Raw genomic sequence first — 24,060 nt, 5'->3', positions numbered from 1 at the left:
GCAGCTGCAGTAGCTGCTGCTGCTGAGTTAGTCCTAGTGCCAGGGGCCCGCGCTGCCGTCCAGTGCAGTTGGCTGTGAGTGCGGGATGCTGTGGCTGTGGCTGTGGCTGGCCCCGCAGCGAGCTGAGAGCTGAGCCTCAGGCCGCTAGGGGGCGGAGGCCGGCGCCCGTCGGTCCGGCTGCCCGTTGGCGCTGCCCGCCGGTCCCGGCGCCCGGCGCTCCGTCCGCACATCCGACTGCATCGCCCCAGCTGCTCCAGCGGCGTGGCGCAGCCGTCGGCGGTCAGCCATGCCCTTCTACAAGCGGCGCGTGGTGCCAACGCGCCTGTGGCCAGCCCGTGCCGCGCTGCCCCTGCCGCTGACCGAGCTGCGCGACGTGAGCGGCGTGGCGGCCCTCAGCTTGCTTCGGCAGCTCGCCGACCTGTGCGGCCATTCCCTGGCGCTGCTCGAGGAGCTCGAGGGCCACCTGCTGGCGTTGAGCCGCCGGACGGCCCGCCTGCAAGAGCGCACTGGCCGCCTGCACCGCCGTCTGCAGCACTCGGCTGCCCCCGGCCCTGCTGCGAGCCCCGAGCCAGGTAAGCGACTCCAAACGGCCCAGCCCTCTGAGGTCCGCGGCCCCCTCCGCCGGGAAGCCCACTGAGCATTCCCTGACCCGGGACCGAGCTCGCGGCGGGACGCGGGGAGGGAAATGGTTGCCCATTGGAACCCGCATGCTTTACCCCGGAGCAGGAGAGCGCGTGCTGGCTGGACTGGGCTGGGCTGGGCTGGGCAGGGCTGGGAGGCTGACATCCCCGTCACCCCACCCCCACCCCCTCTGTCACCTTTTTGGATTCTGGTTCTGGGGTCCCGCCTGAGGTTGGTGGACTGGGTGGGACCCTTGGCGTTTAGATCTCACCGGTGAGGCTGCCTCCTCCCGGGACTTGGCTTCTTGCGCCCAGAATCAGCGCCCTGCAGTTGGCTTCCCCATTCCTCACTCCCCGATTCCCTGTTCTGGGGCACTATGAGCGTTCAGGGGAGGGGTTGGCGATGCCCAGAGCCTTTCCTTCTCCAGTGACACCCTTTTCTTTTCCTGAACGTCCTTTCCCCAAGCTCTGGGGAGTCGCGACCGGGACAAGACCCAGGAGGCTTGGTTCCCTTTCGTTTATCTCTTTGCCCAAAGCTCTTTGAGACAAAAGTGAAGCCGCAGGACCCGGTGGGCCAACGCTCCCCGGTTCCTGCATCTGAGTGCCCCAAGGGAGGGCAGCCCCATCTGCAGCCTCTCCATAGAATGCCAGGCTCCCCGTTAGACGCACCTTCAGAGCCCCTATCACCCTACCTGCTCCCTGCGCACCCATACCTGCTGCGGCATCCTGCACCATAGGACACCCAGCCTCTCCTCTGAAGACCTCCAGTAAGGCCGGGCCAGGAGATCCCCTTATTCTCTCCCTCCCAGGCAGCCGGGATCTGTTGTGAATTGACTTGGATAGGGTATTTTGGGCGGCACTGCTTGGAGGAGGTCCTGGAGGCAGCTCCCTTTGGACTTAGAAGGCCAGTTCTCATCCTCCACACAGAGAAAAAGCCGAGCACTAATGATGAATGCAGACCAGAAATGGGGGTCAGGGAGGGTTTCCCCTGGGCAGGTTTGGGGTCTCTGGAGAATCACTGCAAGGAAGAAAGCTCAGGGTTACCCCATGTCACTGGTCTACCTCTGCTGCCCTTGCCCATCATCACTGCAGCTTGGAGAGACTTGGTGACTGAAACAGGATGTGGCCTTCTTGATCAGCCCCCTCCTCCCCCTCCTGCCTTCCTCCTTGTTAAGGGGTGACCCCCATTTCCTAACAGATGGAGACCCCTGAAGGAGGTAGGACCAGAGATGCTTCCCAGCCTCAGGCCGGGGTCACTTGCTAGCTGCTAGCATACTTAGGTGGGTTGGCTCTCCTTGTTCTTGGCCTTGGACCTGGGGGGTCCTGAAGGGACCTGAGTCATTCTGCTTGCTGGCTGGGGACTAGGGTGAGGCCTAAGTGGGCTGGGTTCAGAGAAATTTGGCAGTGATCTCCCAGAGGATTCACTCCATGAGCATTTACCCCATGAGCATTCACCCCATGAGCATTCACCCCATGAGCATTCACCCCATGAGCTCAGCTGGCTGAGATGAGGCTGGAGAAAGTGGGGAAGCTTTGGTTTTCACAACTCCTTTAGGAACAAGGGGGGGTTTCCAAAAGGAAATGGACCTTCTCATAGCATTTTAACTGAGGATTTTGGTTCTCCTGTCCTCCAGCAACCTCCAGACTCACCCAGGGAGCAGGGCAGACCCCTGGCAATGTTGTTGTTTGGCCTTCGTTCTTGAAGAAGACCATAGCATCAGGAGGTGATGTCATGACTTGCAGTGGATTGGATCTAAGTGAGGCAGGGCTGTGCAAGGTCACCAGCCTCCCTCTCTCCTCCAGAGCCATCTGGGTCCAGTGGTGAGATATAGGTCAGGATGACTGGAGATGGCAGTGGTAGGATTAGAACCAGACCTATGAGCTCCTAGGTGCAGGGGATTCTCAAATGAGGAAACGCTGGCTCCCAGTACCAGTTTTCATTTTCTCTGTAACTGATGGTCTTAGAGGGCACTAAAGAGGTTCAGTGAGTTAGGAAGGTCACACAGCCAGCATATCAGAAGTTGGGGCTTGAACCCAGAGTGTCCTGGCTTTGAGGCAGCTACATCCACTATTTCACCTAGCCTTGATGACTCTTTTCAGCAGAGTTTTTGGAGAGGTAGCATTATAGATTCTATGGGTCAACTTCCGAACTAGTGGTATTGTCAGGCTTATGTGGAAGCCCACACCCTTGGACCTCTGGGAATCATTGATTCCTGTTCCAGCATCAGAGGACCAGACACCTTCACAGAGAGCAAAGATCCTCTGAGAGGGCATCTAGGCCAATGGCCTTATTCAACAACAGAGGAGGAAGCTGAGACCTTGAAAAAGCTGCCTATATTTGCTAGTTAACTCTGCCTACCCTCTTCGCACCCACTTCTCAAACTGGCCGGTGGCCTCCTCACTCAACTGCAACTGCCCAAGGACCTCTTGACTACCTCCTTCTTCTTGGCCTTCCTGTAGCCTTCTTGGTACTTCCTACTGCTGGATACTTGGCCTCTGGGTTTTCTTGCCAATACTCTCCGCTATCTTCTTCCCATCTGGTGACTCCTCAGTCTCTTGCTGGGTTATCACCCATGTCCCCCTGCTCCCTCCACTGCAGCCTGAGGCCTTGTCATCTCTTTTTCAACATCTCTATGCCCTTTCTTTGTGATATCATCAGCTCCTAGGATTCCTGACTCCCAGATGGATGGCTCCAGCCCTAGTCTCTGTCCCATACATAGCACTGTTGGACAGTTCCCATTTTCTGTAGGCATCAATGTCTCCAAAACAGAACTCATTATCTTTTTCTCCAAACCCATCCCTCTTCCTAACTTCCCTATTCTGTCAAGGGCACCAGTCGGTCACCCATATTTGTACCCTCTATTCCTCACTCTACCTCAGCCCTCATGTTTGAGCAGGTGCCAAATCTTGTGGATTCTATGCCCACAATATCTTGCCTTCCACCCCTTCTCTCCACTCATATGACCACCATTGTGGTTTAGGCTTTCGTTGCATTTCTTCTTCTTCTTTTTTTATTATTTTTTTTGTGGGGCAATGGGGGTTAAGTGACTTGCCCAGGGTCACATAGCTAGTAAGTGGCAAGTGTCTGAGGCCGGATTGGAACTCAGGTTCTCCTAAATCCAGGGCCAGTGCTCTATCCACTGTGCCACCTAGCTGCCCCCATCTTCTGTGTATTTGGGGGGTGGCAGGGCAATGGGGGTTAAGTGACTTGCCCAGGGTCACACAGCTAGTAAGTGTCAAGTGTCTGAGGTTGGATTTGAACTCAGGTACTCCTGAATCCAGGGCCAGTACTTTATCCACTGCGCTACCTAGCTGCCTCCCCTTCTGTGTATTTTTTGTTTTGTTTGGGTTTTTTGCAGGGCAATGAGGGTTAAGTGACTTGCCCAAGGTCACACAGCTAGTAAATGTCAAGTGTCTCAGGCTGGATTTGAACTCAGGTCTTTCTGAATCCAGGGCCAGTGCTTTATCCACTGCACCACCTAGCTGCCCCCCTTCTGTGTATTTTTAAAGATTTTCATTCCCTTTTCTTCCCTTCCATTCTCTTCCCCTATTCCTTCTTCTATCCCTTCCTTTATCACTTCTTACCACCTACCTCTGTCAGACCCTTTGCTGAATAGAAGGCCTCCCTGGTAACCAAGAAGTAGAGCTGAGACAAACAAATCAACACATTGGCCACACACTTGAAAATGTGGCATCTCTCTCTGTACATCTAGCCCATTACCTGTCTTCCAAGAGGAGCATGACATGCTGCTTCTTCTTCTTCTTTTTTTGTTTGTTTGTTTTTGTTTTTGTTTTTAGTGAGGCAATTGGGATTAAGTGACTTGCCCAGGGTCACACAGCTAGTAAGTGTTAAGTGTCTGAGCCCAGATTTGAACTCAGGTACTCCTGACTCCACAGCCGGTGCTTTATCCACTGCCGACACCTAGCTGCCCCATGACATGCTTCTTGATCAGTCTTATGGAGTTCTAATTAGGCTCCGTGTTGATCTGAGCTTTGAAGTTTCTCACAGTTGTTTTCCACTCTTTTATTGTAGCTGTCATGGAAGTTGTCCTCCTGGTTCTGTTCACTTCACTGTTTCAATTCATACAATCCTTCCTAGGTTTCTCTGAAGTCTTCCTAGTTGCCACTTCTTACAGCACAATGATATTGTTGAATTCATATACCAGAATTTGCTCAGTCATCCCCCGATCAATAGGTGTCCATTCTATTTCCCCTTGTTTGAAGTGACAAAAAAGTATGGATGTAAATATCTTTGAACATCCAGGTCCTTTCTCTCAGGTTTTAACCTCTTGGGGGTATATGCCTAGTGATATCACAGAGCCTTCCTTGCCAAGGGTATTGCACCTTACTTAATCCTCTTTACATACTCCTTGTTCCATCCATACCAGTCCACTTGCTGCTTGTTGTCCACAACATTTCATTTCCCACCACCTTTCTTTTGCATGGGCTGTCCCCCAGAGCTGGAGAGCTCTCTCTTCTCACCCCAGCCTCGTAGAATCCTTACTTTTCTTCAAAGCTCAGCTCAAGTGCTCCCTCCTCCAGGAAGTCCACCCTGATGCTCCCCCAGCTGCTCCAAAGCCTCCCCCAATTACTTTATTTTTGCCTGGTGTATATTTTGTATTCATAGATATGGAATGTTGGTGTCGTTTCCTCAGCTTCATGAACGTGTGGACAGCTGTTGGTCCCCTGTGAATTTTGGATAGCAGACTCTGATCAGTACTATTTCATGCAGATATACTTCCTGAATGTGCTATTTCTCAGCTAGTTGGGCCTTCACTGATTTTCTTTGTAGCTGAAATTGTGTCTTTTCTCTTTTGGGATCTCCACTTATCCTTTGGTTTCAAAGGCTCTCCCAGCCCTAGTTATGGGAGGTGCCTGATAAGGGCTACATCCCATTTTTGTGATGGTTGTTGTGGTGGTGGGGTTGGTGGAGATGGTGGTGTGACTTTTCGTATTTAGGGTCCGTTTCAGATTATGACCTGCTTTGGAGTAAGGATAAATCAATCAACAAGCATTCATTAAATGCCTCTTGTGTGCCAGATACTGTTTTGGGTACTAGGGACAAAGAATGAAACAACCCCTAATCACAGTGAGCTTCCCTTCTAACGGGGGAGACAACAAATCCATCCGGGAATAAGTATCACAGGAATAGAAAATGAATGCATACGGAGGAGTTAAGCACAAGGCAATTTGGGAAGAAGGACATTGATCCTTTGGGGAACTCTACCGTCTACACTTTGGTCTCCAGAGGATTGGCCATTTATCCTCATCTTTCTGCCACATATGATGCATTGTGTGATTCTGCCTTAGTGACTTGGCTTAGTTCTAGGTCCAGATTTTAAATATCTAATGACAAAAATACAAAACCCACCTATTGATCAACAAGCATTTGGTAAGTGCCTGATATTTGGCAGGCACCTTGCTAAAGGCTGGGAGCACAAAGTTAAACGTGAAACAGTTCTTGCCCTCAAGGAGGAAACAACAAGTCTCAGGGCAGTTTTAGATTTTTAATAACTTCAGAAGTAGAAGCGTACACTTGTTGTTCTTTAGCTGTTTTTCAGTCATCTGACTCTTTGTGACCCCTTCTGGAATTTTCTGGGCAAAGATACTGGAGTGGTTTGCTAGTTTCTTTTTCAGCTCATTCTACAGATGAGGAAACTGAGGCAAACAGGATAAAGTGACTTGCCCAGGGTCACACAGCTAGAAAATGTCTGCTGAGGCTGGATTTGAACTCTGGAAGAAAAGTCTTCTTGACTCCAGGCCTAGCCCTCAATCCCCTGCACAACCTGGTTGTGTATATGCTTACAGAAACATAATTTAAAAGTTATTTAAATTTTTTTTACATTCTCCTAGCTGTGTGAATTTTGAATCATAAATGTTAAATTTACTTTTTTGGATGCTGCTTTCTCAGGCCAGTGGATTGGCAGTGGAGGAGGCCACCTTGCTTGGCTACCTTGATCACCTGATTCATCTCCATTAGACTTCTTGGGGGATCACATCAAAACTGCCGTGTGTGCATCAAAGCCTCCCTCTTTGGATGAGCTCAGAGTAACTGAACAGCAATGCTGAACGTTTTTGGCAAAGTTCACAGATCGAGGAGAGTGTGGCATGGAGCACGAGATGGTGGTGATGTTGAATTTTAATAAGAAACGTATCAATATTTTAAAAATTCAAATCGTTCACCTTTTGAATGTTGTATTTTGTAAGCGCATAGGACGTCTACTTTTGAGATTATTCAAGTGTAAAACTTTCGGGACATCCTGTGTAGATGTATGCAAAGTTGATAGTAAGAGGAAGAAGGTCTCTGTCAATTCTCCCCTGGTTTTCCCAGTGCTGAGTATGGTGCCTGGCAACAGTGGGATGAGCCACCCTGGTAGGGAGAGTTCTGCTTACCTGAAGATCTTTGGGGTGTCTGGGTATGGTACAGACATAAGAAAGCTTCTGAGGGCTCTTGTAACTCTGAGATTCAGGGTCTGGACGCTGCTTAATACCTGTGTGACTTTGCCTTGGAGTGGGTCTCAGTTTCCTCCTCTGTAAAACAAGGGGCTTAGAGCCCTTTTAGCTCAATGTCTGAGATGACTTGTTTTGTATAATAAAACGGGAAGGAGCAAGTTAGCCTAACACCATGACCTTGCTGCTCAGGGGAGGACGCTCGCTTCCTTCTTTTTTGAGGAGGGGGCCTGAAAGCCCCTTTCCTTGTTTTCAGGCCCCACTTCTTTCTCTATTTGCTGTCTTTGTGGCACCTCTGGCTGCAAACCAGCAAGGACAGCTGGTTTATTTATGTTTCAATCACAGTACGGGCGGCGGGCAGCCTGCCATTGGTCGCAGCTTCCCAGGGTCTAAACCTGACCCAGTGAAGCTGGAGAATCTTTCCTAGGGGAGGAAAGGAGGAGGACTCTTTGCTTGCTCAAGTGAGCCTGGGGGAAAAGAAGAGGCCTCATGAATCTAGGAGAGGCAAGGACTGGATTTCGGCTTCTCCTTGGGGTCACTGGGCTGTTTGAGTGGGGAGAAGGACCTGGAACTTTTTTTTTTAAACCATCGACTGTCTAATCATCTCCATGGTGTGTTTCAATGTGTTGCAAACAGCTTCCCTGGAAATTTGGGTCCCAAAATGTCTGTTGGAAAGTGACTACTTGGGAAACCAGAAACATCATCTCTTTCCTCTTCAGACACAGTGAACAGCACATCAGGGTGTCTAACTAGGAAGGAAAGAAGCAAATTCAAGCTGGGGCTGGTTAGTTTCCTGTCCGATTGACTGTTGGGATATCCCCATTCTCTGTACGGTTGTTCCCAGACCAGAGAAGACCCATTTCAGGCTGTGGCCACATCAGCACCAAGTCAGCAAATTAATGAATTTTATTTTGCTTGCCAGATTAATGGAATCATCAAGTGACTGAATCTGGTACAGTGTGGACATAATGTACATCCATCTATCCATCTATCTATCATCTATCTATCTATCTATCTATCTATCTATCTATCTATCTATCCATCCATCCATCCATCCATCCATCCATCCATCCATCCATCCATCCATCCATCCATCTATCTATCTATCTATCTATCTATCTATCTATCTATCTATCTATCTATCCATCTATCTATCTATCTATCATCTATCTATCTATCTATCTATCTATCTATCTATCTATCTATCCATCTATCTATCTATCATCTATCCATCTATCTATCTATCTATCTATCCATCTATCTATCATCTATCTATCTATCCATCTATCTGCCTATCTATCATCTATCTATCCATCTATCTATCTATCTATCTATCTATCTATCTATCTATCATCTATCTATCTATCATCTATCTATCTATCTATCTATCTATCTATCTATCTATCTATCTATCCATCTATCTATCTATCTATCTATCTATCTATCTATCTATCTATCATCTATCTATCTATCTATCTATCCATCTGTCTATCTATCTATCATCTATCTATCTATCTATCTATCTATCTATCTATCTATCTATCTATCTATCTATCCATCTGTCTATCTATCTATCTATCTATCTATCCATCTATCTATCTATCCATCTATCTATCTATCTATCTATCTATCTATCTATCTATCTATCTATCATCTATCTATCTATCTATCTATCTGTCTGTCTGTCTGTCTGTCTGTCTGTCTGTCTGTCTATCTATCTATCTATCCATCTGTCTATCTATCTATCTATCTATCTATCCATCTATCTATCTATCCATCTATCTATCATCTATCTATCTATCCATCTATCTATCTATCTATCTATCATCTATCTATCTATCTATCTATCTATCTATCTATCTATCATCTATCTATCTATCTATCATCTATCTATCTATCTATCCATCTGTCTATCTATCTATCATCTATCTATCTATCCATCTGTCTGTCTATCTATCTATCTATCTATCTATCTATCTATCTATCTATCCATCCATCCATCCATCCATCCATCCATCCATCCATCCATCCATCCATCCATCCATCCATCTATCTATCTATCTATCTATCTATCTATCTATCTATCTATCTATCTATCTATCTATCTATCTATCTATCTATCTATCTATCTATCCATATATCTATCCATCTATCTATCTATTTCTGTTTCTCTATCCGTTTTTCACCTTTTAAAAAGTTTATTATGTTGGTTGCATTTTCTATACTGTCAGTAGAAATTGTAGGTGGGCCAGTAGTGGGGTTAGGGTGGAGGACATAGAGCAGAGGTTGGCAGTGAGGACTTCTTTCCCCTATCCCTGCCTGTTCCTGACTGTGAAAGTAAGATGCTGTAGTCAGCGTTGCTTACATTTGGGAGCATTAATTTACTTAGTCAGTCAGTCAGTCAAAAAGCATTTATTGAGCACTTACTAGTGCCAATACTGGATGTACAAAGAAAGTTAAAAACACCATCCCTACCCTTGAGGAGTTCACATTCTACTGGGGGTTGCAACATACAAATAACTATAAAATATGAGATCTATGTAGTAGAAATGGAAAATTATATCTGGGGATTGGTAAAGGCCTCTTGCAGAAGGGAGGACTTGAGCTAAGTTTGAAAGGAAATCAGACGCCAGGAGACAGAGGTAAGAATGTGGAGAATACCAGGCATGGGAGACAGCCAATGGGAGACAGGCTTTGAGTTGTGTCTATTATCTTCATCTTCATTGGAAGTATCTCTCCTTTCTAGGCTGAAGTCTCCTAAGGGTAGGGATCCTTTCTCAAATGAACTTTGTATCTACCCCAGTACTCTTCACATTTCAGGTGCTTAAGAAAAGTTAGTCAACTGAGGGGGTGCCGATCAATCGGGGAATGGCTGAAGAAGTCATGGTCGGTGATTGTGATGGAATACCATTGTGCTGTAAGAGATGGTGAAAGAAATGGTTTCAGATAAACCTGGGAAGACTTGTATGAACTGAGGTAGAGTTAAGTGAGTGGAACCAGGAGAACAATATACAATAACAACTATATCGTAAAGACTTGGGGGGGACTCATGATTACAATGACCAACAATTCCAGAGGCCTCATGATGAGACCTGTTCCCCACTTCCTGATAGAGAGTGATGGAGAAGTGATTGACAGGTTAAAGCATGTAGATAGATAGAAATCGAAATCTATGTATATTGGATATGGCTAATGGGGGAAATTGTTTTGCTTGATGATACATGGTTTTAACGGGTTGTTATTCTTTCCTTCTCGGTGGGTGGGAGGGAAAGAATTAGAAACTAAACTAGAATAAAATTGAATTATAAAAAAAAAGTTTGTTGAATTAAATTGAATTTTCAGTAAAAGCAGCCCAAGCTCTAATCCCTTGGGGGACACTGCTGTCTGTTCTTTTTTGTCTGAAGAAGGGTTGCTTATCTCCACCCTTTGTTTCCTGTCTCAAAGCCCTATTTCAGGTCAAACATTACACAAATTCAGTGGTGAGTCAGTTGTGCGAATCTCTTTTCAGCATTCCTCAAGTCCATGAGGCAAAAGCTGATAGGGTTTGAGGGCCAGATTTTAAAATTATATAGAATTAAACAATGAGGAACAATAAGCACCAGATGGTAATAACAAGGTCTCTGGTATATCTTTGTATCCTCAGAGCTGAGCACAGAGCCTTGGGAAAGCAGAGTAGGTAGCCTTGGCAGGGAATGAGCTCCTTATCTCTGGAGGTCTTCATTTGAAGACTGGATGCAGAGGTATAACTAGGGTGAGGCCATGAGGGATTTATCCCAAGGCAGGAAATTTAGAGGCCTCACCACAGAAATAACTTCCTCTCCTGCTTGGCTTGGCCCCTGCTGGTAGCAACAGTACATCCCAGGGTGGCATCCTTCTCCTTTCCTGGTGTCCTGGGGTACAGTTCCTCTTTCAAGGGTGCCATGACCAGCTCTGGCTGGCTGGTCACTTGTTGGAGGGTGCTGTAGAAGGGATCCTTAATTGGGTATAGCTTATACGAGATACTGCGGAGGCCTCTTCCAACGTAAGGAGTCTGTGAACCAGTACAAAATATATTCAGCTCTTAGGCAGGCTCATCACTTCCATCTTGATCAACACATGTTGTTTCTATAGGCATGGAGCCTTTTCTCTAGGGTCCCATCTTCTAGCATAGGTTGATTTGTTTTCCCCTATTATTTCCCCAATTTTGACAATCTTTGTACAGATTCCGATGGTTTTCCCTTTTGATGGTTTCCTCGGGATTTATTCCCTGAAGGAAAATTATCATGTCAAATGTCATGAGCAGTTCTGTGGCTCTGCCGATATATGTATTGCCTGTTTGGTCTACAGTAACACAAGACCCCCAGCAAGGTGTCAGTGGACTTGTCCCTCCCCCACCCTCATTGTAAGCTCCTTAAGGGCAAGTTCTGGGGCAGCTAGGTGGCGCAGTGGATAGAGCACCGGCCCTGGAGTCAGGAGTACCTGAGTTCAAATCCGGCCTCAGACACTTAACACTTACTAGCTGTGTGACCCTGGGCAAGTCACTTAACCCCAATTGCCTCACTAAAAAAAAAAATTAAAAAAAAAAAGAGCAAGTTCTGCATTGGGTCTCTCTTTGTCTCCTGTGTTTTATATACAGCTGGTGTTTGAGAAATGTTTGTTGGAAGAAAGAATCAGTGGAACACAACCAGGTCAATTCCTATAAGCACTTCTCAGCTAACAAAGAGATTTCCTCACAACAACCCTATCCCCATTTTTACAGAGAAGGAAAGCGAGGCTCAGTGTTAGCAGAGCCGACTGCCCAACTTGACCATGGTTACATAGCTGGGAAGTGGCTGGGCTGGGACTCAAACTCAGGTCTGAAGTGAGAAGTTCATCACTTGGCAGCCTTGTGATGAGTGTTTTGGGGTCACAGCTCATGAAACCCCCCTGAAGATCTGGTGCAATCTGCATTGGTGAAAGGAACTCTCACTCCAATGAAAACATGGATACTGTTTTCAAAAATACACATTTATTTTCAACATTCTTTAAAAAAGATTTTGAAAAAAAAGATTTTGAGTTTCAAATTCTCCCCCTCCCTCCTGAACCTCCCCTACCCATTGAGAAGGTAAGCAAAATGATATAAATTATGCATGTGAAATCATGAAAAACATATTTCCATATTGGCCATATCACAAAAAGTCAAGAAAAGGAAAGTGAGAAAGTTATACTTCCTTCAATGTTCAGTTCCTTGCAACCACAAAAAGAGTTGCTATACTGTATAAATTTTGTAATATAGGTCCTTTTCCATTTTCTTTGATCTCTTTGGGATATAGATCTAGTAGTAGTATTGCTGGGTCAAAGGGTATGCACAGTTTTATAGCTCTTTAGATGTAGTTCTAAATTGTTCTCCAGAATGGTTGGATCAATTCACAGTTCCATCAACAATGCAGCGGTGTGCCTGTTCTCCCACATCCCCTCCAGCATTTATCATTTCTGATAGGTGTTGTTGTTGTGTGCATTTCTCTAATCACATATTGATGACTTTGATTTCTTCTACTGGAAACTGCTGGTCCATGTCCTTTGACCATTTATTAATTGGGGAAAAGCATGGATAGTTGGTGGTTCTTGGAATAGGCCCAGATGGTGAGGACACAGTCCTAATGAAATGAAGAGTTTGGGTTTGGATGAGCCTCCACACAGACTTCACTCTCCCTCACTTTGGCCTGGCATCTCAGAAATGGATGCCATGGGGCATCTGGGACTATAGGAATGGAGTTTTCTAGGCTCAGAGCAACCCACCTCCTCTGTCCCTTACCCTCTATGCAAACATGGGCAAATCTCTCCCCCTTCTTGGATCTCAGTTTTCTTCTCTGTTAAATGAGGCGGTTGAACTAGTTGGATCTCTAAGGTCCCTGCCAGATCTAAGGTTCTATGATTGTCATAGAACTGGACTTAGTGAGTCAGGAAGCACTGGGTTCAGATCCTACCTCTGCTTCTTTCTAGCCATGTGACCGATTTTCTGAGCCTCAGTTTTCTCATCTGTGAAATAGGGATAATAATGGCATCTCCCATCCAGGGTTCCTGGGAGGCTTGGATGAGATAGTGTGTATAAAACACTTGGAAGACTTTTTGGCTGACCTCATTGTCAGTTGGTATTATCATCCTCAGAGACATAGCTCCAGTTAGTTACATGTCACACGAGGAGCAGATGGCCTCTCCCTCCCTCCCCCATCTTGTCCTCATGCTGCTGCCATTCAGCTTGGCAAACTAGATGAGGATCTCAGGGGAGAATTTGAAAGAACAAGAGGCTGAAAGGAGATGAAAGAGTGAGGGGCTTGACGCTGCAGGTCAGTGCTTTGAGCAGCAACGGGGAGGAGGAGGAGACAGATCACAAGGCCAGGAGCCACTGAATTTAGGGGGGGACTTGTTTGGGGTGTCCCTCAGTGTGACCGGGGAAGCACACTGTGCCGGGCATCTGAAGGGACCTTGGGATATGGCTTAGCAAGAAGAGGGCCCTGGAGATTCTGCATTAGCATCTCTGACTAAGGAGGCCCTGTGGGAAAGGCTTCAGTTTGGGGCCTGAGGGGAGACTTGTTAGCTTGGAGCCCCTCCACTCCAAATTGAGCCCAATCGGTTTTCCCCAGAAGGCCCAGGTAGAGGCAGTGTGGCAGCCGGGGAAGAGGGCTAGATTGACAGTCAGATGACCTGAGTTTGAATCCAAGTTTTTCCTCTTCAGGCCTGTGTGAGCTTGGTCAAGTTGCTCAGCCTTTCTTTAAGTGAGGACTTTGGTCTTGCTTTCTAGCTTCCAGGCCCCAACCACTCTAAATCTATGTGCCTATGGGAGCTATCGAGTATTGTGCAAATAGGCCAGGAATGGGAATGTCTTCCAGCCAGGGTTCAAGTTCCCTTTCAGGTGACCTGACACAATCCAACAAACATGTAGGACCTACAGGCTAGGCACTGTGGGCATCTGGAGACACGAACAGAACCCAAACCCAGATCCAAACCAGGCGATGTCTTCAAGGAGCTGGCATTTTACTATCACCTGGTATTAAGGGTTGGAGAAAGAAGGCACCTGAGGTAGGAAGGAACAATCCCAGCAATAGAGAGGGCCAGACCAAGAAGGTTGGTGAGCTGGGATGATGACTGTCCAAGAGAACATTAGTCATGTCTGAGCCAGGAATGGCCCACACTCTCTCTCCCGGGGCAGGTGAGTGGGCAGCCATGCTTAATAGAGAGTATGACCTCATAAAACCAGGCGTACAGGAGAGACCAGTACTTCAGGGAGAAGAGCCCTGGCTCCGGGCTCAGAGGACCTGGGTTCAAATCCCGACTTTGCTCTTCAATTCCTATGTGACCGTGGGCAAATCACTCCCCCCTCTGAGTCTCGATTAATCATCTGTAAAATAAGAGAATTTGACGAGATCATCTCTGAGGTCCTTTCCAGCTCTTAATTTAGGGTTCCAAATCCCTTCCCCTCTTGGGCTTTAGTCTCTGTGGCACAATGGAGGTGAGCTCAAAGGTGGCGGATGCCCCTTCTGGCTCCTTTGCTCTTCCCACAGGGCTATTCTTGGCATCCCTTTTCTTTGACCTTTGGAGATTCCTTGGGCTCTCAGCTGACTGCGCCCTGGAAGGTGGGGCTTATGCCTATTGACTGAATCAGACTCTTTTTAAAAAATATCTTATCCAATTAATCAACAAACATTTATGAAGCTAGGAGCCAGGGCTACAAGGACCAACAAAGGGAACAGTTCTTGCCCTCAGGTAGCTTACTTTTTCTTTCAAAAATAATGTTTTAGCTATCTTTTATTTTTTTTTATAACACTTAAATTTGCTTCCTCCTCTCCCATCCCACAGAGCCATCCCATTTAATAAAGATTTCTTTAAGAGAAGAAAACAGAAAAAAACCCAGAAAAACTTATTGTAAATATTAAAAATCAGGTATATATGCAATTTTCCACACATGTGGGAACCCCCTCTTTCACCTCTGTGAAGGAGGGGGGCGAGAGGTGTTTAGAGGCTTATTTTCTTTTTAATAATATTTTTATTTCATCAAATATTTCTCAGTTACAAATAGAATTTTTAACATTCATTTTTAAAAATTTAATTTAATTTAATTAAAATTTTTTTCCAATTACATGTAAAGATATTTTTTGAGTTCCAAATTTTTCTCCCACCCTCACTTCCCCACCCCGAAGCTAGCAAGCAACATTCATTTTTGTTTGTTTTGTGAGGCAATTGGGGTTAAGTGACTTGCCTAAGGTCACACAGCTAGTAAGTGTTAAGTGTCTGAGGCCAGATTTGAACTCAGGTCCTCCTGACTCCAGGGCCAGTGCTCTATCCACTGTGCCACCTAGCTGCCCCAAGCAACATTCATTTTAAAAAATTTTGAGTTCCAAATTCTTTCCTTCTCTCTCTCACCCTTCCCTTACTCTTTGAGAAGGTAAGCAATATGATATGGATTATAGATGTGAAACATCTAAAAAACATTTTTATGCTAGTCACGTGGCAAAGGAAAATGCACACACACACAAGGCAAAGAAAAATAAAGAAAGTAAAAAAGCATGCTCCAGTCTGTATTCAGAATTCATCAGTTCTCTCTCTGGAGGTAGATAACATTTTTCATCATGGGCCCTTTGGAATTATCTTGGATCACTGTCTTAATCAGAGTTGATAAGTCTTTCACAGTTGCTCATCATATAATCTTGCTGTTACTGTGTACAATGTTCCCTCCTGGTTCTGCTCACTTTATTTTGCATGAGTTCATGTTTTTTTCTTTCCAGTTTTTTTTCTGAAATTGGCCTACTCATCATTTCTTATAGTCCAATAGTATTCCATTACATCCATATACCACAACTTGTTCAGACATACACCAATTGATGGGCATAGCCTCAATTTCCAATTCTTTGCCACCACAAAAAGAGCTGCTATACACACACACACACACACACACACACACACACACACACACACGAACACACGTGAGCACGCGCGCGTGCGCGCGCACACGTATATATATATTTGTACAAATAGGCCCCTTTCCCTTTTCTTTGATCTCTTTTGGATATAAACCTATTAGTGGTATTGCTGGTTCCAAGGATATGCATAGTTTTATAGCCCTTTGGGCTCAGTTCCAAATTGCTTTCCTGAATGGTTGAGCCAGTTCACAACTCCACCAACAGTACATCAGTGTCCTAATTTTTCCACATCCCTTCCAGCTTTTGCCATTTTCCTTTTCTATCATGTTAGCCAATTCAACAGTTGTTAGGTGGTTTATCAGAGTTGTTTAATGTGCATTTCTTTAATCAATAGTGATTTAGAGCATTTTTCATGTGATTATTGAGAGCTTTGATTTCTTCTTCTGAAAACCACCTGTTCATACCCTTTGACCATTTATCAATTGGAGAATGGTGCACATTTTTATAAATTTGGTTTAGTTCCCTATATATTTGAGAAATGAGGCTTTTATCAGAGAAAGTTGCTGTAAAACATTTCCCCCATTTCCTGTTTTCCTTCTTATTTTGGCTGCATTAGTTTTGCTTTTGCAAAACCTTTTAAATTTCATGTAATCAAAATTAGCCATTTTACTTCCTGTGATCCTCTCTATCTCTTTATCCCCATTACAGATGTTTGCTGACTTATTATTAAAGGAAAGCTCCATTTGTTCCTATGCTCTCCAGTGTTTTTAATAGGAATGGGTGCTGTTTTTCATCAAAAAGCCTTTTCTGCATCTATTGAGATAACCATATGATTTCTGTTGGTTTTGTTATTGATGTGGCCAATTATGCTAATAGTTTTCCTAATATTGAACCAGCCCTGCATTTCTGGAATAAATCCCATCTACTCATAGGATACAATCTTTGTGATATGTTGTTATAATCTCCTTGCTAGTAGTTTAAAATTTTTTACATCAGTATTTATTAGGGAAATTGGCCTATAGTTTTCTTTCTGTTTTTGCTCTCCCTGGTGTAGGGATCAAAATAATATTTGTGTCATAAAAGGAATTCTGAACCAGACTCTTAAAAGCCTCAGTAAGGGAGTCTTAGTGAGGACCTAGAGGGGCCAAGGTCTACTTGGGAGCTCAGGGTCGGCCTGCCCTCCATGGGCCCCTGCTGGGAAGGGAGATCTCTCTGTTTGGTGTTTGTGGGGGAAGCGCCATACATGGCCCTATAAGTCCATGGGAGGCCTGAGCCATTGATGATGCTCACAGGCTTTGCAGAGGAATCCTTGTTTGGGGAGGGTTGGGAGTGGGCCTTGGGCTTCAGCCACTAGACCCTTGGCCAGTGCCTCCCTCCTCACTTCTCGCTCATGTTCAACCTTCCAGGGATGGAAAACATCTCAGAGCCTTTGGCCCATGGGGTTCATCACTGAATTCATCTGCTAAAGAATAGGGCCTGAGAAGGCTGGCCTGCACATTGTGGGCCAGGGAGGACTCCAACCCCATTCCCATCTTCCTAAGTCATGCCCCTGCCTACATGACTCAGTCTCTCATGGTGCTCTGAGCCTGGCTCAGATTGGACAGTGGGAGTGGGGGTAGGGTAGAAGGGAAAGAGGGAGAAGACACGTGGGATCCTTCACACAGGTGGCTTCTTTTGCTGCTCCAGCATCCCAGCAGTCCCTATAGGCTATGGGAAGGGGCTTCCTACTCACTTCTTCGTGGGTCCCCAGGAGGCTCTTCGCAGCCTATAGTGGGGCCCTGCCTGGGCATCCCAAGGGCTCTCTCTTCTGATGCTACTTCTATCTTGTGGGATGGAGATAAGAGTAAGGAGCCATGAGTCTAGGATCTGCTACCTGTGTATGTCATAGCCTCTCTCTGAACCTCTAATTTCCTCCCTTCCTCCCTCTACCTTCCCACAAGGGTGCTGTCAGGAAAGGTTTTGGAAATGGCCAACCAGGAGAGATGGGAGTTATTTATCATCTGCTCCTCAGAGGGAAAGAAGTGTTAGGCTAGGCTAAGAGTCTCTTCCTGGGCCAGCTTCTGATTGATGCAGACTGGGGAGGTTGCCCCAAGTGAAGCTTGCCTCCATGCCAATGCAGGGATACCCAGAGACCAAGCTCAGCGCCTTCTTCCTTGGCACTCTCCCTTTGGGAAGCTCCTACCAGCTATGTGCACCCGCTCGCCCCAGGGACACATCATTACCTTGAGTTTGCTCTAAACTGAGCATATCACCTTCTGCTTCCCAACAGCGCCCCCCCCCACACACACACTCTTCACTCTCCTGACTTCCTTGTCCCTGTCACCTCCGTGGTGTGCTTGCATGTAGCTTGGAAACCTGAGTCATTCTTCCTTCTGTCCTTTCTGCCCCTTCCTCCTTCCTCTGTAGCCCAGCAAGCCCTGTGAAGGCCCCAAGGCTTCCTTTCCAGCCTCTTACTTCCCCCTGGAAGTTTGTTGCCCCCCGCCCCTTACCCCAGTCCAGGTCCCTTATCTGTTCTTACCTGGAGAACCACGGTAGTTACTTTTCTGGGCTCTTGCTTGGAGTCCCCCAGTGCAGCCATGTGTTGTCAAATGTCATAACTCAAAGGGGCCTTAGAGATGGCCTGGTCCAGATAAACCCTTTATTATTATTATTATTATTATTATTATTATTATTTTGGGTGTGTGTGTGTGTGTTTTGGGTGGGGCAATGAGGGTTAAGTGACTTGCCCAAGGTCATACAGCTAGTAAGTGTCAAGTGTCTGAGGCTGGATTTGAACTCAGGTCCTCCTGAATCCAGAGCCAGTGTTTTATCTACTGCAGCGCCACCTAGCTGCCCTCCCCCCAGAGCCCTTGTTTTACAGAAGAAGAATCTCAAACCAAGAAGTCAAGGCGTTAGCCCAAGGTCACCCTTGAAAGCAAGTGATGGGGTTGAGCCTTGAACCTAGGTCATCTGACTCCAAGTTGAATTCAGCTTGCTATGGGCAAGGCACTGAGCTAAGTACTTAGAATATGAAGAGAAAAATGTAGTATACTTCTTGGCCTCAGGGAACTTCGATTCTGCTGACGCTCCATCTGCCTAGTGAAAGGCCTGGCCTTGGCAGCTGCCCAGTGCTATTGGAGCATTCACTTTTTCCATGGGAGCACAGTGTTGTAGCCACCTCTGCATGTATGCCCCACCCAGCCAAAGAATGTCACCAGAATACCATTCCCCAGAGCTTCTTTGGCTGGGTCAGGGACCACCCTCCCAGAGAGCCTGGGCTTCTCACATTCCTTCATCCATGAACTATCTTGGGCAGCTTCCTGAGTGATGGGCTAAGAAAACTGCACGGTGTGGGAGCATTATTCAGCTCTGTAGACATAGGAAGCGATTTGTCATGCCACTTGTAACTGGCAGAGCAGGAATTGGAATCCAGGTCTTGTGACTCCAAGCCGACATAGAAGAGAGCCTCCTACCCTGCTGGCCCTGGGGCACTCAAGTGGCACAGTAATGGGAACAGCAAGCAAAGCAAGGCGGAGCTCATGCCTCCCACTTGAATGGGGTGCCTTCGGTGAGCAAGTCTTTTATTTCATTGGTTCCAGCAGCACAGAACGTGAGAGTTGGCAGGCACCTCACCACCCACCTAAAGGAAATCCCCCTTGTCACACTCTCCCGTTGGGCCCTGACTGGAGACATCCAGAGGGGAGAGTCCTCGCCTTCCCAAGCAGCCCACTGCGTCCTGGGGCAGTTCTCAGTTGGAGGACGTTTCTGACTTCTGTGCCCCCCAGGGCTGCTACCACTTCTTTTTCCCATGACAGGCATCAAGATCCTTGCAGACAGCCCAGGCCAAACGTTCCCAAGTCCCTCAGCTGACCCCCAAATGCCATGAACCGAAGGCCCTTCCTAGCTTGTGATGCCCAGCAGAGTGCCCTGTGGTCTGAGCGGCGCCAAGGACGCTGGGCCTCTTGCTTCCCGGCCACTGGGCAACCAAGATGGTGTTTGCTTTTGGGGTGGCCGCGTCACTCTGTCAACTCATAACATACTTACTCAGTCCTCCAGATCTTTTTTTAGACAAACTGCTTTCCAACCCCCCCACCCCCCACCCCCGGTCCAAAGTATATTGAAGCATTGTTCCACTGAGGAAGAAACAAAGTTCAGGTGAGAACTACTTGCCCTCTAGGGCCTTATAGTTTATTAGAGAGATAGGACCCATCAGGTGGTCAGTAAACATTTTTTAAGCATCCACCACTTGCTAGGCCCTGAGGACATGGATCCAGAAAGTGCTAATCCACAGCACAGCAGGATAGGTCCTTTTGCTGGGGCTTTAACTGGGGCTTTACCTTCAAGGGCTTGGAGAGCTCTCCTGTGGAGGAGGGATGGGGCTTTCCCCCTTGATCCTCAGGGGCAGGATGGGGAGCAGCAGGAGTTGGGCTGGTTCTGGGAAGATGGCAGAGGCACATTGGGCTGGACGCCTCAGGGTTCCCTTTAAATTGCTCTAACTCCGGAGCTCTTGAAATAGCGTTCAGATTTCTCTCCCTGCTTCCAAGCTCGCTTTTCCCTAAGGCTCCAGGGTCCTTGAAGCCTCAGTGCCTCCCCATCGAGTACATGATTGAATCTGGCTTCCTCTTTTTGTCTTGAAAAGCCTTTCAATCTGATTGCCACCTACCTCCCTTTCCAGACTGATTTCACCTACCTTCTACCTTTCCACCTAACTGTTCTACTCTATTCCCTGTTGGTGATAGCCATTTCCTGCCTCCATGCTTTTGCCCAATGTGTCACTGCTGCCTGGTAAGGCAAGGGGGCGGGGTGGGAAATAGGGAATAAGCATTTATACAGAGCCTACTACTTGCTAAATGTTATCTCATCTGATCCTCACAGCAGTAAGTGTTGTTATCATCCCCAATTTACCATTGAGGAAACAGGCAGAGGTTAAGTAACTTGTCCAAGGTCACACAGTTATTGAGTGTCTGAAGCCGGATTTGAACTTAGGTCTTCCTGACTCCATGCCCAGCATTCTATGCACTGTGCCACCAGCTGTATTACTATTACTATATACTATTATATCTATTCTACTATACTAAATATATCTCATTTGCAGTATTCTAAGTGTAACCCAACATTGATCTCTATCAATAAGGAGAGTCCTGTATGAAAGGGCTTTGGGATTTGACTTACATAAATATTATCTCTTTTCAAGCTTGGTCCGATCTCCCGCCTGACCTTTGCCTCTTGAAGTCTCTTGACCCAGCTCAGTTCCATCTCTGTCAGGAGGCCTTGGTGTCATCCCTCTCCCCCTTCATCAGCACACGGTGCCAGCCCCACCCCGTAACTTCTGATCTCCTTCGAATATGATTTCTGTCTTTACTTCCCCAGGCCAGGCTGGCATTCTTCCAGCACAATGGGAATTTTTAGAAGAAAGGAATGGTTTGGGGTTTCGTTTTGTGCCCCCAGTGCCTTACACACAGTAGGTGTTTAATGAATGCTTGTAAAATGAATGAGTTCTGTGAAAGGATGGGGGCGAGCAAGCCAGAGGACATGTTCATGGCACAGACACTTCTTTGTTCACCTTGGCTGGGGTGTAGCTTGAACAGAAATAAGGAAGAAAAAGGACAGTTGCTACCAGATAATGGAGAGCCTTGAATGCCGAGCAAAGGAACAGGATTTGTACTTGGCCAGTAAGGAGCCCCTGCAGTTTTGAGCAGTAAATTTACACGTGGCTGTGATTACTCTAGCCATAGTGTGAGGGGCTGATGGGACACAAATGAGAAGAAAGGTGTCATCAGTCATGAGGAGGAATAGAGATGACAGGATGGATGGGAGAGACATTTACTCTTCTTTGCTCCCACTTTTGAGGGGGCGGCCATTCGCTCTGTGAGTCATTGGGCCAGGCCTGTAAATACAAACTCTGGAAGTGTCTCTGACTGTGAAGAGGCTCTGAGGGAGCGCCTGCCGAAGGTTTCTTGGCAAAGTCCTCAGGCTCCCCACTCCCTCCGCCCCCAGCCCCTCTGTCTTCTCTGCACTGAAGTTTACACAGAAAATATCTGGGCGGGGAGAACCGAAAAAGCCAGGCCCAGGGCCCTGGGCGGCTGGCGGCCGGGGCTGGGCCGAGAGTGCCTGCTTGATCCTGAAGCTAGCCATCACGTGCCAGGCTTCTCCTCAGGCTTCTCTCTCTGTTCTGGGCCCAGAAACTGTGTGGGAAGGTCCCAAGGCAGGGGAGCCTCAAGAGCTCGCTCGTTTTCTTTCCTTTCCCTGCCCTGTGGACCTCAACAGCTACCATTTATTTCTGTCAGACTTGCAGAGCCCACTTGGGGCAACCCTGGGAGTGAGGACCATGGGTATTCTTATTCCCATTTTACGGATGAGGAGAGGCAAGATGGCTTGCCTGTGGCCATACAGTCAGAAGCTGTCAGAGGCAGTCTCCTGAGCTCTCATTGTGCTACCATTTGGCCGACCTGGAGCCAGGGCACACTTAGAACCCCCTCCCCAGATTTTGTCTTGAGTCTCTGCAGGGGATCGGCCCCTTAGAAGGTCCGGAGACCGGGCCAGCAGCTGCGGATGCAAAGACAACAGCCTTCAGGGGCTTTCTACCCAGGGAATCTAAACCCCACAGACTAAATAGCAGATATGTACAAAGTGAATTCCAGGAGCCAGGGGAGCAACTGTGACTAACTATGGGCGGGAGGTCTGTGGGCTGGATTGGCCGGAAAGCAGAGGGTGTGTGATCACTCTGGAAAAGTAAGGGGAGAAGGGCTTTAAACACCAAACAGAGGGGTGGGTACTCGATCCGAGAGACTACTTGTTGGGGCTGCTCAGTCTTTTTTCAATCGTGTCCGACTCTTTCTGACTCCACTTGGGGTTTTCTGGGCAAAGAGACTGGCATGGTTTGCCATTTCCTTCTCCAGCTCATTGTACAAATGAGGAAACGGAGGCAAACAGGGTGAAGTGACTTGCCCAGGGTCACACAGCTAGTAAATGTCTGAGGTTGGATTTGAACTCATCTTCCTGACTAAATTCTCTTGAGCAATGGAGTGATTTGGTCAGACCTGTGATTGATGTACATCAATTAGGCAACAGCGCGGGGATGGGAGGAAATTCATGGAGGTCACTTGAATCCGCCTTCTCTAGAACCATGTTGGTGACTGTCACTGGGCCAGCTCTGAGCTCTCCCAGAGGAAGTGTTGGCCCCTGGCTCCTCTCTGTGCTGCTGCCGCCACCGCGGCTGCTCCCTTTCTCCATGCTGCCTCAGCCCCTGTAGAAAGCAGGAATCAGAGCTCTGTGGGTGGGAAGAAAAGGATCTCTCTTAAACTGAACGCTCAGGCCCATCTGCAACTCATTTCCCCCCAAGCCACACACCCTGAGGGGCGGAGCAGGATAACGCACCGGGGCGCCCCTGGAGGCTGCCCTGCTAGGCTGGAGGACAGGCTGATGGCTCTGCTTTGGGCTGGTCAGGGCTTGGAGCTGGGGGGGGGGGCGGGGAGGGGAGGGGACAGAAGGGGAGGGAAGGGATGGGGAGGGAAGGAGTGTGAGACTACTTGTGACCAGGTTTCCTTCTCGCAAATGGCGAATTTGGATGATCTAGTGCTTGGCCTTCTTCCAGTGGCTTTGGGAGTGCACCTAGGCGCAGATGCCTGACAGTAACAGACATTCCTGCCCAGCCCCTCTATCTTTTGCCACTTTGTCTAGCTGGCATCAGGGCCTAGGAAGCCAGGGGCACCCCCATCCAATCCTGTAGGCTTTTATCAAGTGCCTGCTAAGGGCATACTCGAGCCCAGGCGTTATGCGCTTCATGTCTGAGTCAGGCAGAGCCCTGCTGCCTGCTGCCAGATGCCAGGTGCCAGGCTCTTTTTTGTCTTCCATGGGGAGGGAAGGAGGCAGGGGCACAGGAAGGAAGAAGTCAAAGGGGGGGGCAGCTAGGTGGCGTAGTGGATAAAGCACCGGCCCTAGATTCAGGAGGACCTGAGTTCAGTTCCAGCCTCAGACACTTGACATTTACTAGCTGTGTGACCCTGGGCAAGTCACTTAACCCTCATTTCCCCGCAAAACAAAAACAAAACAAAACAAAAAAAGAAGTCAAAGGGGGGTGCAGTGGGTTCAACTTCTAATCTCTCCACCTTCCAGAGTCTTCACAGGTCAAATGC

The 24,060-nt window shown here is 47.4% G+C and overlaps 1 protein-coding gene across 1 annotated transcript in view; it reads left to right on the top strand.

Moving 5' to 3' along the window:
- The first annotated feature begins 286 nt into the window (after positions 1–286).
- The window catches only part of NHSL2 (NHS like 2), a 206,545-nt gene continuing 182,771 nt past the window's right edge, over positions 287–24,060 (top strand). Inside the window, exon 1 of the mRNA XM_043973960.1 lies at positions 287–572. Coding sequence (XP_043829895.1) covers positions 287–572 — 286 coding nt within the window. The remainder of the gene's footprint in view (positions 573–24,060) is intronic.

The sequence above is a fragment of the Dromiciops gliroides genome, chromosome X (genome assembly GCF_019393635.1).
Source record: "Dromiciops gliroides isolate mDroGli1 chromosome X, mDroGli1.pri, whole genome shotgun sequence".
NCBI lineage: Eukaryota > Metazoa > Chordata > Mammalia > Microbiotheria > Microbiotheriidae > Dromiciops > Dromiciops gliroides.
This window is presented reverse-complemented; position numbering and strand designations above follow the sequence as displayed.